The sequence below is a fragment of the Heterodontus francisci genome, chromosome 9, assembly GCF_036365525.1.
Source record: "Heterodontus francisci isolate sHetFra1 chromosome 9, sHetFra1.hap1, whole genome shotgun sequence".
In the NCBI taxonomy this organism is placed as follows: domain Eukaryota; kingdom Metazoa; phylum Chordata; class Chondrichthyes; order Heterodontiformes; family Heterodontidae; genus Heterodontus; species Heterodontus francisci.
The window spans coordinates 20202755-20220171 of NC_090379.1; the positions used below are offsets into that span (position 1 = coordinate 20202755).

Sequence of the window (17417 nt, forward strand, 5' to 3'; positions counted from 1 at the left end):
AAGGGACCTTTGAGTGAATGTCTACAGATCCCTGAAGGTAGCAGGACAGGTTGATAAGGTGTTCAGAAGGCATACGGAATCCTTTCCTTTATTAGCCGAGGTGTAGAATATAAGAGCAGGGAGGTTATGCCGGAACTGTATAACTCATTGTTTAGGCCACAACTTGAGTACTGTGTGCAGTTCTGGTCACCTCATTACAGAAAGGATGTAATTGAACGAGGGAGGGTACAGAGGAGATTTACGAGGATGTTGCCAGGACTGGAACAATGCAGCTGTGAGGAAAGATTGGATAGGCTGGGGTTGTTCTCCTTGGAACAGAGAAGGCTGAGGGGAGATCTGATTGAAATGTACAAAATTTTGAGGGGCCTGGATAGAATGGAGGTGAAGGGTCTATTCACCTTAACAGAGAGGTCAGTGACGAGGGGGCATAGATTTAAAGTGATTGGTAGAAAAATTAGAGGGGAGATGAGGAAAAACTTTTTCCACCCAGTGGTGGGGGTCTGGAACTCACTGCCTGAAAGGGTAGTTAAGGCAACATCCCTCAACTCATTCAGAAGGAGTCTGGATATGCACCTCAAGTGCCGTAAGCTGCAGGGCTACGGACCAAATGCTGGAAGGTGGGATTAGAATAAGTGAATCGTTTTTCAGCCAGCACAGACACAATGGGCCAAGTGGACTCTTTCTGTGCCTTAAACTTTCTATGATTCTATAAATGCAAGTATTGGAATTCTTCATTCAATTGAATGTGCCATTCCCATTCACTCCCATTATACAGAATTCTTGGTTATTATTAAAGCAACAAAAATTGTGTTCCACCTAGCAGTCCCAAAGTTCAAAAAATATGACACAATATTTCTTCTCTTATATTCCTCAAATGCATACTTAGCTATAAAAAACCTTTCATGCTCAATTTTGAATCTGCTGACACTATCTTCCTTCATTGGATCTGTGTGGGCAGCTTTTTGCTGCATTCACTGTGCAATTAAATGGTGTCTGCATGCTGTTGATTCTGGCATAAGTGCTCGGCTGGACCTACCAGTGACCTCTGACACTGATATGACCAGGACAGGAGAAGGTCACTCTATTTGCAAAATCCTATGCATCCGCCAGAGGGGGAAGCCCACATATGTGTTACTTGAGGTACTGCTGCTCTTCTAGAGCAGGGGTGAGGAAAACCTCCAGCCTGGCAATCTCCTCCCACCAGCCATGCTGCCTCTGATGCAGGAGACCATGTTTGGGGTGCACAGAAATTTCGACCCAACCAGGCCCAGTAGAAACCAGCGAGGAAAATACTAGAGAGACCAACCACCAGTTTTTTAATGTACCTTTTGATTTGCATTTTCTTCAGCACTAACAATCTTCGTTAAGGGTTTGATTATCTTATTCTGTAACCTCTCCAGAGTGAGGATGTCTCCACTGTTACATGGTGACAAAAATGTATGCGTTACTCCCATTGAGCTGGACTAGTGGTCAGTGAAGCTCACAATGACTCCCTTTGTTCCAACACTTTAACTGTATGTCCCAAGGTTTTGTTTGCTGCACATTGCACCAATAGCTTTATTGAGCTATTGACCAGCACCCCTCAGATCCCATGGAATCTATAGTGCAGTTACAGGTTGTGTGGTCCAACTGGTCTATACCAGTGTTTACACTCCACATGAGCCTCTTCCCTCTCTAATTATCTTTTCCCACCTCAGCCCCAGTATTTCTCCATTCTCCCTTTGTGTAAAGTAGTTAATTATCATCCTTTTTAATGTCTCCTTATTCCCAACTCCCAGTCTTACCACCTTGCATTTGTCCACATTTAAAACATCTGCCACTTGTCAGTTTAATTCCCAATCTATCTGGATCCCCCCATTACCCTGTTATTACCTTCAGTTTAGTATCGCTAAGAAGCTCAGGCGGCCTTGTTTCTGTTCCACTTCTGAATCAATCATTTAGAATGGAAACAGTAATGGTGATGATAATGAGCTCTCATGCCCCTGGCTAAGGACCCACTTTCTTCCATTCTCATGCAGCCCCATGCAAACATCCTCTGGGTTGAGCCAATCCATTCCACCCTTAACCCCCACCTCCCACCCAGTCTATTCTGTACCTTCTTCCCTTTTGGACCATTCCTGTGTTCTGTCCCATATCAGAAGCTTTGGTAAAATCAATATATTAATGAAAAGGGACTGAAAAGACTGGTTGAGTGGGTGTGAATTCTTGACTGAGGTGCTGTTGGGGTCAGGAAAGTGTAAAATGTATTGTTCTGTGTCAATGGAGCATTTCTTGTCCACCAGGCACATAACCTCCATGAACAAGATCAAACAGATCCATCAGACAAGATGTCCCACCAACTCATATTGGCTCCCTCTTACTTTTCCATATTTCTCTGGGTGCTTCCATATTCCCTTCTGCAGGATGCTCCCTAATATTTTATCTGTTACATATGTCAGACTCACTGGCCTGTCATTTACAGAATTATCTTTATACCCCTCTTCATAAATGGGTGAAAAAGTTTGCCTTCTCCAATCGCCAGGCACTGTTTTGGAACAAGTCCCTATCAATACTTGCCTGAATGTGACCAATTTCATTAGTGATTATCTAAGTATTTGCCTTAGTCTGTAATTTGTCTGAATCAGTTTCCTTTTGAGTGTTTTGCCAATTAAGAAGTTGAGGTGCCCTCATTCTTATTAGATACTTAAACGTATTTAATTTAATTAAACATGCCATTAGCTTTATAAAAAATTCCTCAGCTAACCAAGAGTTAAGTACATTGTCATTCCTGTGCAATTCCATTATATAATTTCTTCATTTGGACTAAAAAGCACTATTTATATTCCCTTTCATGTAGTTAAATGAACTATTCCTTAGCACTCCCATTGTGTAGAATGCCTCCCTGTGAAACATTGCTGATAGAAAGAATGAAATATATTTGTGACTTACAAGCCCATTTGAATCCTTCAGTTGGTGCAATCCTTGTTAACTCTCTCGTAGGTATGCAGTCTTGTATCTATTGACATATTGCTGAATATCAGGCTGTCTTGATAAAGTTGACGTCGATGTATGATAAATGTCAAGAGCGAACCAATGTAACCCAATTAAACAGCACATTTTTTTCATTAATTCACTTACCCTGAAAAAAAAACTGAGCCTCTGATTTCAAGGAATCCGTTGACTCTGGTGGCATGTTAGTGCTTGATTACGAGAGGAGGGGAAATAATTATGTCCACCAGGATAAACCCAACTGATGTTGGGAGGGAATGATGAATGATGAAACAGATATTCCTTATTCGTTAGACCCAGAAGATCACAATGCTTTTGTATCTGTGCTTGTCATGTCTGAATGTCTGATACATAGGCTGATAATAGTCAAGATGTGATATTAGTTTTAGAAGGAATCGGATTTCTGTTTTAAAAGTCACATTTAATTTTCAGGAGATTTTTGACTTTCACAAAATAAAACAGTATGATTGTAGATTTATAGTGGGATCCAGGCTTTTTTAAAATTTCACACAACGTTTATAATGGACCGAGCATAATCAAAGAGGTAGCCTTTATGACACAGCTACATTAACATTGAACAGCTAATTATGGCATAATTGGCTTACTGAGAGAGAATGACCCAGGGCATAGTTTGCTTAGCAACAGCAAATGGCCTATTTTCATATCATTGGCTTATCTACTCTTGCCCTAGACCAGTTATTTACATTTGTACAGAGTTGCTCCCCCCCACCCCCACCATCAACCCCCCTCCCCCTTTCTTTTCCTTCCACTTAGCTCTTAGTTCTGCTCTTCCTGTTTCCTTTAAGCCATCAGGACAGGGTAGGTGAGACCACAATTATTCCCCGCACCACCTTCCCCAATGCCATCAGGGCGAGATGGAACTACTGGCTTTTCCTCCCTCCCACAGTAAAGTGCTCTGCTTCTGCCGAGGCATCTCTCATGGTTGCCTGGTCAAGAACTGAGGAGACACTGGTGGACTTGAGTTTTGGCTACTGTTATCACTCAAATCTCCCAGTGCAGAGGTGTGAAGCAAGCATCTTAAATCTCCTCATTACCAGGCAGCACACATTCTCTAGATCCAAAATGGCCATACAATGAATAATACACACAATTTACTCAATTAACAGGGCAATAAAATTGGATAATCAAACAGCTGAAGAACCATCTTTCAAAGATCTTGACATTGAGCAGTCTGGAGTTCAACACTATACATGTCCTGGTTTTGACAAGTAAGCAATGAGGGCCACAATGACCCCAACATAAACTCCTGTTCCAATGGTGATGGAGAGTGCTGCTAGGAATAGGGCTCTTCGTGATGCTGAGGTTGCACGCTGATAGTCTCCTTTCGCAATTGCCTTGCTTGTCTGTAAATGATGAAGTCATTTGTTACCACCAAAATTAGTAATTTTAATCATGAAGGTTTTAATAGGCTTGTCCACAGTGAGTATGTGTTAATCAGTTCGGAAAAAATAGACATTTGAAGGATGAACGATAGTCAAACATTGTTAATGATATCTCACACGATCCTTGGCACAAACATTCCATCACATTACCATTCATGCAGTCATTCCAACTTCACACAGCCATTATCACAGCTGTTTCAAACTGCCATTGACATAGCCACTTCAACCTCACACTGCCAATTCCCAATTCAAGTTACTCTTTCCTGTGTCTTTGACAGGACTTGTCTGACCCAGCTCACACAACTACGATTCCAAAAACATCTCCCCAACAGCCTCCAAAGAACGAGGTACCAAAGAATAGGCAGAGGGAAAAATGTTCTTCAGCCACCATACTTCTGTGCACTTAACAATTTCCTCCCATTATTAGATAAGTAGTTGCCATTTATGTAGGAACTGCAGCAACAACAGCGTAGGATTCCAAGTTATATACTGGGACCACCTCCCGCCTGAAACAGACAGGTGTGCTGTTTGCTGATATAATGAAAATTTGTGTCAGGCGGATCTTGGCCATCTAAGTGTGGCAGGGGACTTGCCAAGTTGCCCCCACTACACTCCCCACTTCCAATGGCACCGTCCCATTTTCAAGTAAGACACAGGAAAATGGAAGTTGCTATCCCAACACTATGCTATCTGCACTCAATTATCAACACTTTGTGCATCTCCAGGTGAAGATTTGGATAGGTGTGGGGAGCTCTCAACCCTTGAAGGTGCCACTGCCTAAGCTGAGGTTCATGAGGGTTAAGAAGTACTAAGCAAAAATAAAGGTGCATTATAGAGCAGCCCATACCAGAGCCTGTTTGGCGACCGTTGAAGTTGAGGTAATGCTCCATGAGGTATTTTCAAGGAAACATTTCCATGGCACAATACTCAGAGGTCAGCATTGCTGCATGCCTACAAGACAGTGAAGACGCTTTAGGCCACAGCTAACCTCCACTGTCACTGCATATTACAAATCCTATGCTGCATCATAGCTGCAGGAACCCTTAGAGCACGGCATCAGTTTGCTTTGTGATTAGAAAAGTTTGTGGAATCAGAATGTGAAGACAAAGGTCTCCAGAGCTACTCCTGCTCTGCCACTGTAACTTTTCACCCAGCTTGGGAAGAAACCTTTTGCCAGGGGTGCAATTTCTCTTGGACTGCAGACATATTGGAGCAAGTACACTTTTCCAGCATTGAGCACCTCTTTTTTTGCAGAGGGAGCATTGACACCACGGTGTCAGCCAATGAGTTGGAGGTGGGGTAGAACTTAAGGCAAGACTTACAGCAGAGGTTATTTTACAGCAGAGTCTATTTAAACAGCCTCTACACATTACAGCAGTCTATTTAAAGAGTTACTCTGAACTACAGCAAACAGAACTCATGACTGAAACTATAGCAAAATATCCTGGCAAAAGGAAGATTAACTCTCCAGCAAAATGCAGTGGGTAGAGGAGATTAACATAAAACAAATTACAGTGAGTGGAGGATAGTTACATAATACAAATTATGTGCACAAAAACAATCTCAATCCCTTACAGCAGTGCGGTATCCAGCCTTGATTGATGGGTAATTACCCAATCATCTCCATTCTGGCTGGGACTTGTGGGGTCACTACTTGCAGTCTTTTTTTTCATCTCTCTTGCTCATATTGGCAGCAGCAGAAGCAGTCATTCTAACTTCTAACCTTTTCACACAATTCCAGTTTATCTAATTTACAAATCAGAAAGGAAAAAGGCCAGCACTAACCTGGGGACTTTCATGATAACTCCCCTCCCTTATAAAGCATTGACAGGGCATTCTGCTGCCGGGTTACATGCAATAAGACATAACCATCTCCTGTCAATATAAACATGGCAGCAATATAAAAACACAACAAAGTAGTTTGAAAAGAAATTAAGTATCTCACAGATAAACTTTACCTAAGTAGGTTCATTTACTCTGCTACAGTAACTCGGACCATTACAATATTGAGATTGAGATTATTAATGATTTTCACACTATCTGTCACAATGTATACTATGTCAAACAACAGTGAAGTCTACAAGAGAGCTATCAGCTCATTGCATATTGAAATATATTGAAGTTGACTCAACCCATTCTTTGATCAAATAAACAATTACCCAGTTCAAAGAGAAAAAAGACTCCAGCAAGTGGAATTTATTACTGTACTTACTGGAAAAGTCCAGCTGAGCTGACTGCTGAGACATTTATTCAATGCTCTTCCTCAATGCTGTTATGGGGATTCCCTGCAGTTATTATGCAAACACACAAACACATCCTCAAATACCTGAACATAGAAAGTCAGAGTTGACCAGACTGAAGGTTGTTGACTAGAATCGTTCGGCCCATCTTGACTAGTTTAGTAAGGTTTTCTTTTAAAGGTAATTTCTCCCCTTTTCAGCTAGGAAGCGAGGTGGAAAACCTATTCTTAGCTACCTGCCAATGGGACTCTGAAAATGGTCATTGAAGATGCACAATAGCAGCCCAGGATGATATTACCTACAGGTCTGATCTCTGCCGAGTACCTCAGCACATGGCATAGCTGAGACTACAGCTGAAATTTTTCACGTCCCCAAGCAAGCCGGTTGGTGGCAGGCAGCGGGGTGAGGTGGGGTGGGGGCCGTTCCCGACTGCTCCCACCCTAGTTGCCAATTTACGTGGGGTGGCGGTGGCGAGAAATGGCCTGCCAGCCCCAGGCCAATCAAGGCCCTTAAGTGGCCAATTGACTGGCACTTAAAGGTCTCCACGCGCTGCCACGGGGATTTTACAGGCAGCCTTTTTGCGGGCTGGGGGGGGCCCTCCTGATTTCACATTCTATGCTCCACAGAGGGCTGCCCCTGAAACCCCAACCGCCCCCAAAGCGCAACACTCTCCCCATCCTCCTAACTGAACCCCCTTGCCTCGCCAGGGCCCGACTGATTGTCCCCGGCGAGGCCCTAAAGACTTACCTTTTTTCCAGGTCAATCCTTCATCTTCTTGCGATGGCTGGGTGCAGTCTCAGCAGCGGCCACTGCTCCTGGTGACGCTGCTGGGACTAAGAGCTGCTGGCCCGCCGATTGGCTGGCAGCTCCAATTGGCGGGACGTCCTGCCTTGAGGAGGAGTCCCGCCCAAGACCAATTAAAGGCCTGGGGAACGAAAAATCCCAGTCTGGCTCCCCAGGCTCGGCAGAGGTGGGCTCGCCACCGACTTTTCAGTCAGTGGACGGGGCCTCCCGCCCAATGAAAAATTCCGGCCTATGTGACAGAGCATGGGCGTGAACATCCATGCAAACTTTTTGCTGCCCTTTGATGTTCTAACATGCTAAGCCACAGGTGTCCTGTAACAATAGCAGTAATGAGTGATGGTGAGGGCTGAGTATGGATGTGCTCCATCCACCCCTGATTAGATTGGAACCAAGCTTCAGACTCAACTATTCAATCCTGACACTTTAAGACAAAGTTCGGAAACATTCTCCTCACTAACACAGATGATTGGAAAAAAAAAATGAGAGGTTGAGTTTCTCCATGCAGTCAATAGGTCCATTGAGGATAGATTTGAGAATATTGCAGTGATGTTGAAAGATAATATCTCAGCACTTCAAACAAACCTACTATCAGGACTCAGTACTTTCATAACAGTCTGTCAAGGACCTTATGATATGGTCTATCATAGAAAACCCTGATCATTTGTAACTGACAAGTCTGTCATGTCCATTCTACAGCGAAGTCTACAGAATTAGTCAATAAATCTTGCAGCATCTATAAAGGAAAATAATGTGTTATGAGGGGTAATTTTGCGAGTCCATGCTATTGGTGGATGATTGGAAAATGGTGGGCAGTGCATGGTGTATTCCCATGGGAGGCTCCCCTTCAGCAATGTGCGTCTCATAACGTTCCCAATCTAGGTTTTCACCAGGAAATCCTACAGTGAATAATAGGAAAATCTCAAGTGTCTGAAATGAGCAGATCAGAAGAACCTATTGTAAAGTGTGAAGTGATGCACTTTGGGAGGACTAATATGGAAAGACGGTCTACTATAAATGCCTCGATTTTGAAAACTGTAGATGAACAGAGAGACCTTAGATTTCATATATGCACAAATCCTTAAAGATAGGAGGGAAAGTAGATAATCTGGTAAAAGCATACAGGTTACTTGGGTTTATTAATAGGGAAATAGAATATAAAAGTAAAGAGATCATGCTAGAACCGTATAAAATCACTGGTTAAACCTCAGATGGAGTATTATGGGCAATTCTGGGCAACACACTTCAGGAAAGGCCTTAGAAAAGATGTAGAAGAGGTTTACCAAGATATTACCAGGGATGTGGGACTTCAGTTATGAGGAAAGTTGGAAAAGTTAGGACTGTTCTCCTTGGAACAGAAAAGGTTAAGAGGTGACCTAATAGAGGTTTGCAAGGTGGTGAGAGATTTTGCTAGAGTAGAGAGAGAAAACCTCTTCCCGCTGGTGAGTAGGTCAATAACCAGAGGTCATAGATTTAAAATCATTGGCAAAAGATCTAGAGGGGAGATAGGAGAAATGTTTACACTCAGAGTTGTCAGGATTTAGAACGCCGTACGTGAAAAGGTGGTGGAAGCTGATTCCACAAATCATATTAAAGAGGGAGTTGGAAAGGCACTTGTGGTTGTGGAACTTGCAGCGTTACTGACAAAAAGTTGGAATGTGGGACTAAGCATGAGTTCTCTTTCAAAGAGCCAGCACAGGTTTCATGATGGGCCAAATGGCCTCCTTCTGTGCTGTGTGATTCCATGATTGTTGAAAGTCTTCAAGTATTAGTCAGTCAACGTGGTGCATCGGTTGGGGAAACCATGGCAATAGTACATCATGAGAAATCTGCAGCAATAATTGGGACAAAGGTGATTAAAGAAAAGGCTGGGTGGAGGTGACATTAGAAAAGGAATCTGAAACGGGAAGTCATTAGTGATATTGGAACTGGAACTTACTATCAATGAATTCTAGATACAAGTCGGCAAACTTTGTGGCAGGGGCATCATTTTTTGTAAGTGAGCTAGTTTTAGGGCCTGCATGTGTTAGACTTAGCTGCTTAGACAAAGGGATTATGCTTTATTTTAGATTATAATCAGAGAGAATTGGGGAGTGAGGGTGTTTATGTGCTTTGTTCAGGTAGTGGGTTTGATGGTTTTGGGCTGGTTGAAATATAACAAGACCAAGTCAATGAACTTTGGCTGGTTTATTTATTCTACCAATGACTCATCACTACCACTAAAAAGTGAACTATTGCAGATGCTGAAAATTGAAACAAAACGAGAAAATGCTGGAAGCATTCAGCAAATCAGTCAGCATCTGTGGAGAGAATTGGATAGTTAACGTTTTGGGTGAAAAACCTTCAATGTGAAAGGATCCACATCTGAAGCCTTTCTGTTCTCACTGAGACCTGTTGTGTGTTTCTGCCATTACTACATTACCCTACAGAGAGCTAAAGACTGTAATACAACTCCTGCACAGATGAAACTCTGAAGAAGTATTCGATCAACAAGTCACACAAGTTTCACTTTGGGCAATTCAAAACAAACCTCTGAGATGTTGTTACAGACTCTCAGTGAGAGTTGATCCCTTATGTCATTGGTAACCTGACCCTTATAGGATTAATATTCAATCCTAGGTCTCAACCCAATTTAAACTAATGGGGCTGGATTTTGTGCTGGAGGTGGGGCTCCTGACACTGGGCCGAAAAGGCAGGGGGAACCCCGCCTCTGCCTTTTCACATCCCCCTGGAGCGATCCTCCAGTCTTTTAAAATCAAAGTTTCAGGAGGCAGATCCCTGTCCCTTTAAAGACGGGAATCCTGCCTCCATGAGCTGCTGGCCAATCAGAGGGCTGACAGCCCAGCAGTATTGGTAGCACCACTGGGAGCAGTGGCACTGCTCGTACTGTAGAGTCCCAGCGGTGGATCCCTGGACAAGAGGTAGGTGAGGCGGGGTCGCCGGGGCCAGTCTGGAAGGCCCTGGCGGGTGAGGGTTGGTCTTGCAGTCCAGGGGGAGGAGGGTCCCAGGGGGTGAGTTGGTTCCTGGTGGGGGTCCTCATTGGGCCACAAATTGCAAGTAAGATCCCAGCGGCGGTGGGAAGAGGCCCTTAATTGGCTGTTAATAGGCGACTTAAGGGCCTCAATTGGTGTCTGGGTGGAAAGGCAGTCCGTCAGCCTATCCTGCCCCTGGGACGATCGCTTGGTGACAGGGAGGCGACAGGCCTTTCCCCTCACCACCCCCATGCCACCTGTCACGATACTCCCTGCACACACCCCCCACCGCCCGGCCTCCAATCCCACCACATGGGGGCCACTCTAAATCCAGCCCTATACTGCACCAACAGATGCAGTCAGCATCACATCAAATTGTAACAGTTAAGGGAAGTGCAAATGCACAAATGACCTCTTTATTTCTTCATCCTTTTTAACAGGAATGTCCTGTTAAGAATTCACTGTAGATTTTAATTGATTCAGCTTGCTTTTTAAAATATTAAACTGTGTTACCTTGGGCCAGTAGCTCCCATTCTCAGATCTGGATCAAGCAGTTGTGTGCTAAAACTCATAATTCTAGGTTGACATTCTTGTGCAACACTGAGGGAGTACAGCATTGCCAAAGGTTTCCCTATTCCCATGAGCTGTTCAAACAAGTTGCAGTGGTTTCAGGTGGTCATTGAATCTTCTGACACTTTTTAAAAGAACAGAGTTTTCCCGGTGTTCTCTGCCACTCAATATCACACATTAACAGGTCAATGGCCTCATTGCTTTAGTGGAATATTACTGGTGCCAGATGACTGTAGTTCCACACAGAACAGCCATTGCCTTTTAAAGCTAATTACGTTAAGAAAAAAAGAAAGAGATTGTATTTCGATAGCACCTTTCACAACCTCAGGACCTCTCAAAGTGTTTTGCCATTAGTGTGAAATGCTGTGTATCTGAGCAGGTCCTGTCTTACAGCTACTGAAAAAATATAGGGTTGTTCTAGGCTGGAGCCATGCTAGCTGTTCTGCGAGTGCTTGACATCATCAATTGCAAACAAAGAACAGGTAATTGTTCTATTCTTAAGCAACATTGCCTCTTGACTTTATGAACATTTAAACAGTCGGCAAGAAAAGTACAGTAAAAGAGTTAATTTTGTCAACCAGGAAATAGTTGCAAACGTTTGGACAGAGGGAGTCTTGAACTTTCAGCCTCCCACTCATTTTGACTTTTTCACTCTATGAGAATATTTATGATTGTCAAGTATTCCCAACCTGTTAGCTCAATGCCCTCGCACAGCACAACACACTTTTTCTAATGTGAATGTCTAATTTTGAATAATTCATAATTAGAAGAAAAACATAAATTTCCTAAATGTACGAGGTGTGTAAATGCACTGAACAAAGTTTACCTCAACAGAACGGGCAGTTTGATTCTGATTTGTGCTGAATTAATTGACACAATGTGGAAGTAGGGGTGGGGTGTCTTCATAATTGTCCTCAATTTCCCTAGGGCGTCGAAGCAGAAAATCACTCAATTGCTGCCCGGTGACTATGTGTGTATCTGTGGAGACCAATCAAAGATAGGACAGGGCCTGGCGTTGGTATCCCTCACAGACAGACGTCAGTTCCTATGCATAAATGAAAAAATAGAATTCACCTGGGTGAGGTACCAGAGCATCATGGATGTCCTTGAACCTGTATCCCACTGTGAGAGGGTGAAAATAGTGGGGGTGGCGGGGTGGTGTCAGGGACAAAAACTGCATTATGTGCCCCTTCATATTAAATTGTGAGTTGCATTTGACTGACAGGAGACATTCAGATCTTACAGCCACACACGTTAAAGTTTTAGTCTGTTCCTGGTTGAGCTGCTATGTGTTATTTTTTGTTTCCAGAAGTGAGGAGGAAGAGGAAGGGGAAAGGGGGTGGGGGCTGGGGAGAGAAAGAAAAGATTCAAAGATTCATTGGAATACTTTGCATTATCTAGTTGAATACAGAGCATATCAGCCGGCAGAAAGTTTAGAATGAAGGGAAAGAAAAAGAAGATTGAAAGAAAGAAGGAAAAGAAAGAATGAACGAATGATAGAAAAGAAAAAAAGGAAAGCAAAGAAAGAAGGGGAAAAAATAAGGGGAAGAAAGAAAGAACGGAAAAATGAAGAAAAATAAGGAAAGGAAGGAAGGGAAAGAATGGAAAGGGGGGGAATGATGGGAACGAAAGAAAGGAGAACAAAAAGAGAAAAAAAGAGCAAACTAACACAGTTCACGACCTCAGGACTTCCCAAATGCTTCACGGCAATGACATACTTTTGAAGTGTAGTTGCTGTTGCAATTCAGGCTAAAATAGATGGGAAACGGGTGAAATGAGTGGATCAAAATCAATTACACTGCTCCCCCATCACCTTTTCATCCAGATGAGACTGGATTTCTGCTATGGCTTTTTGGCCTTGCTACTATTCTATAATAATTATGTTTCAAATGGCCTTCAAACTGGATGTTCCCATGGGCACAGAGGTCTATAGATTGACCACTACACAGTATTGACTGTGAGAGTCACAGTCTATTTATGGAGGATACATCATGTCAGCCAAGGTTAAATACTGACCATTTCTCTTGATAGCTGTAAAACAAAATTAAGCTAAGTACATGGGAAGATAAGAACCAGGAGACTTTTCCTTTGAGAGCAGTTCCCGAAACCAAATTACTTTCCCTTGGGCAACAGCTTGTTATTTGAAGGGAGACCCTGAAATATCAAAGCATTAGTCCATGAAAAACGACAGACACTGAGACAGCACAATGAAAAATCAAAGAATTCCTCAAGGCTTTACAACTCCTGCGGCTGGATGTAAATGTTATTGTAATCTTCTATTAGTTTATCTCCCTTGAAACACGTGCCTTCGTGTAGGATTTTGTTTTAATTATCTGCTTACATTTCTGAAGATTGAAGGGTCTCCATGGGCCAGTCTTCACAGAGTCACATCTGTTGCAAATGAAGTGAGTTATCCACCTAATGAGTTTTCTGCAGCCAGTCATGAATGATATTAATGGCACATAACAGCCCATCTTTTACATTCAAGTGAGTGGTTTTAGTTAAGACAGGAACTGTTGGTTGAGCAAAAGAAACAAATGGAGCTCCAGACCTATTAGTCATCATTTATCACCAAGGAAACTGCCAGGAAGAAGTGTGAATAGTTTGAAATATGGGCAGAATATTCCAAGAAAGCATCTCTGATGGAACTGCTTGCTCTAAGTGAAGGAATGGTAAAAGGTTATTTCGCCAAGATGTTGCACCAGCTGCTGGGAAAGTAATGACAGCATGGAGATCCTTCCTGTGAATGGGGCCTGACAGGGGTGCAGGAGGAATTAGACAAAGGTTGATTATAAATGTGAAAGAAAATATTACATTTTTGATGAAAACGTCATCATTATGGTGAGGTTGGTGTTGTACTGAGGGAGCCTGTGACACTGTGTATTCAGAATCAAAATGAGATTTAAGGGGTGGATTTCCCTCTCCTTGTTGCTCTTGTGTTCTTTCTCTACGGGCCATAGTGTCATCAGGAAATGATGAATCTAGCTCACCAAACCCTTGGGTACAAATCATGAAACAAGCTTTAAAAAATGCTCCCCCCAACAATAGGTGACAGATGAAATAGCGGAAATTCTCGTAGTGGATTAATTCCACGGAAAATGTGGCAGAGTGTAGCTGTTTTAAAAACAAATGAGTACAGAATTCTTCATTTGAAAACTTCATGGACTCCTTTGAAAAAGGTTCAGAGCGCCATACTTCAATACTCCTGATAATGCTGCATCTGGAAACAATTTGTACCTGCATGAGAAAGTATTATAAAATTCTGATAGATGCCAGGTGCCTAACGCATCCAACCAACTGCCTGATGTGGGCATTGCATCTGCACCCAGCAGATGGAAGAAGCTTCCAGGGGAGGAAAACTTTCCAAGAATCAATGTCTGTTAAAGTACTGACAAATTTACCTTTACCGGTTTCTACATCATCAGAATTATTCATCATAGTGAAAAACCTACCCAGCAATTGAACAAAGAACAAAGAACAGTACAGCACAGGAACAGGCCATTCGGCCCTCCAAGCCTGCGCTGATCTTGATGCCTGCCGAAACTAACACCTTCTGCACTTCCAGGGCCCATATCCCTCTATTCCCTTCCTATTCATATATTTCTCAAGATGTCTCTTAAACGTCGCTATCGTATCTGCTTCCACCACCTCCCCTGGCAGCAAGTTCCAGGCACTCACCACCCTCTGTGTAAAAAACTTGCCTTGCACATCCCCTCGAAACTTTGTCCCTCGCACCTTAAACCTATGTCCCCTAGTAACTGACTCTTCCACCCTGGGAAAAAGCTTCTGACTATCCACTCTGTCCATGCCGCTCATAACTTTGTAAACCTCTATCATGTCGCCCCTCCACCTCCGTTGTTCCAGTGAAAACAATCCGAGTTTTTCCAACCTCTCCTCATAGCTAATGCCCTCCAGACCAGGCAACATCCTGGTAAACCTCCTCTGTACCCTCTCCAAAGCCTCCACATCCTTCTGGTAGTGTGGCGACCAGAATTGCACGCAATATTCTAAGTGTGGCCTAACTAAGGTTCTGTACAGCTGCAACATGACTTGCCAATTTTTATACTCTATGCCCCGACCGATGAAGGCAAGCATGCTGAATGCCTTCTTGACTACCTGATCCACCTGCATTGCCACTTTCAGTGACCTGTGGACCTGTACGCCCAGATCTCTCTGCCTGTCAATACTCCTAAGGGTTCTGCCATTTACTGTATACCTCCCACCTGCATTATACCTTCCAAAATGCATTACCTCACATTTGTCCGGATTAAACTCCATCTGCCATTTCTCCGCCCAAGTCTCCAACCGATCTATATCCTGCTGTATCCTCTGACAATCCTCATCATTATCCGCAACTCCACCAACCTTTGTGTCGTCCGCAAACTTACTAATCAGACCAGCTACATTTTCCTCCAAATCATTTATGTATACTACAAAGAGCAAAGGTCCCAGCACTGATCCCTGCGGAACACCACTAGTCATATCCCTCCATTCAGAAAAACACCCATCCACTGTTACCCTCTGTCTTGTGTGACCGAGCCAGTTCTGTATCCATCTTGCCAGCTCACCTCTGATCCCATGTGACTTCACCTTTTGCACCAGTCTGCCATGCGGGACCTTGTCAAAGGCTTTACTAAAGTCCATATAGATAACATCCACCGCCCTTCCCTCATCAATCATCTTCGTCACTTCCTCAAAAAACTCAATCAAATTAGTAAGACACGACCTCCCCTTTACAAAACCATGCTGTCTCTCGCTAATAAGTTTGTTTGTTTCCAAATGGGAGTAAATCCTGTCGCGAAGAATCCTCTCTAATAGTTTCCCTACCACTGACGTAAGGCTCACTGGCCTATAATTTCCTGGATTATCCTTTCCACCCTTCTTAAACAAAGGAACAACATTGGATGTTCTCCAGTCCTCTGGGACCTCACCTGTAGCCAATGATTGATTTCTGTCAAGGCCCCAGCAATTTCTTCCCTTGCCTCCCTCAGTATTCTAGGGTAGATCCCATCAGGCCCTGGGAACTTATCTACCTTAATGCTTTGCAAGACACCCAACACCTCCTCCTTTTTGACAATGAGATGACTAAGACTATCTGCACTCCCTTCCCTAGGCTCATCATCCACCAAGTCCTTCTCCTTGGTGAATACTGATGCAAAGTACTCATTTAGCACCTCGCCCATTTCCTCTGGCTCCACGCATAGATTCCCATCTCTGTCCTTGACCGGGCTCATTCCCCAATACCAGGTCCAGAATGGCCCCATCCCTAGTTGGACTATCTACATATTGTTTCAAGAAGCCCTCCTGGATGCTCCTCACAAATTCTGCCTCATCCAAGCCCCTAGCACTAAGTGAGTCCCAGTCAATATTGGGGAAGTTAAAATCACCCACCACTACAACCCTGTTACCTTTACGTCTTTCCAAAATCTGTCTACATAGTTGCTCCTCTACCTCCCGCTGGCTGTTGGGAGGCCTGTAGTAAACCCCCAACATCGTGACTGCACCCTTCCTATTCCTGAGCTCCACCCATATTGCCTCGCTGCATGTCCCCTCTGAGGTGTCCTCCCGCAGTACAGCTGTGATATTCTCCTTAACCAGTAATGCAACTCCCCCACCCCTTTCACATCCCCCTCTATCCCGCCTGAAGCTTCTAAAGCCTGGAACATTTAGCTGCCAATCCTGCCCTTCCCTCAACTAAGTCTCTGTAATAGCAACAACATCATAGTTCCAAGTACTAATCCAAGCTCTAAGTTCATCTGCCTTACCTGTTATACTTCGATTGAATTGCTTAGATAGAATAACAAAATGAAGAGAAATGAAAAGATAAAGCTTTAATTGGACTGAGAATAGGTTTCAGGTCCTCCACAGAGATTGTCAGGAAGTCTTGCTCGTGAAAGAGTATATTTTTGAATCAATGTTATTTTAACAGCCATGCTAACCTGTTCAAGAACAGGAGTATAGAAAGTGTAGGGGGGTACTCAAAAAAAGTAATTAGGAGAGCGGAGAGGGGGCATGAAAAAACACTGGCGGACAAGATAAAGGAAAATACCAAGGCATTTTATAAGTATATTAAGGGCAAGAGGATAACCAGGGAAAGAGGAGGGCCAATTAGGGACCAAAGTGGCAATCTGTGTCTGGAGCTGGAGGACATAGGTGAGGTTTTAAATGATTACTTTTCATCTGTGTTCACTATGGAGAAGGACGATGTAGGTATAGAGATCAGGGAGGGGGACTGTGATATACTCGAGCATATTAGCATTGAGCAGGAGAAGGTACTAACGGTTTTAGCGGGCTTAAAAGTGGATAAATCCCCAGGCCCAGATGAGATGCATCCCAGGCTGTTATGTGAGGCAAGGGAGGAGATAGCAGGGGCTCTGACACAAATTTTCAAATCCTCTCTGGTCACAGGAGAGGTACCAGAGGATTGGAGGACAGCGAATGTG

General features: G+C 43.5%; 1 protein-coding gene across 1 annotated transcript in view; it reads right to left on the minus strand.

The window, feature by feature from the left end:
• Positions 1-4193: 4193 nt before the first annotated feature.
• The window catches only part of syndig1l (synapse differentiation inducing 1-like), an 88110-nt gene continuing 74886 nt past the window's right edge, over positions 4194-17417 (minus strand). The window contains exon 3 of the mRNA XM_068038259.1: positions 4194-4352. Coding sequence (XP_067894360.1) covers positions 4194-4352 — 159 coding nt within the window. The remainder of the gene's footprint in view (positions 4353-17417) is intronic.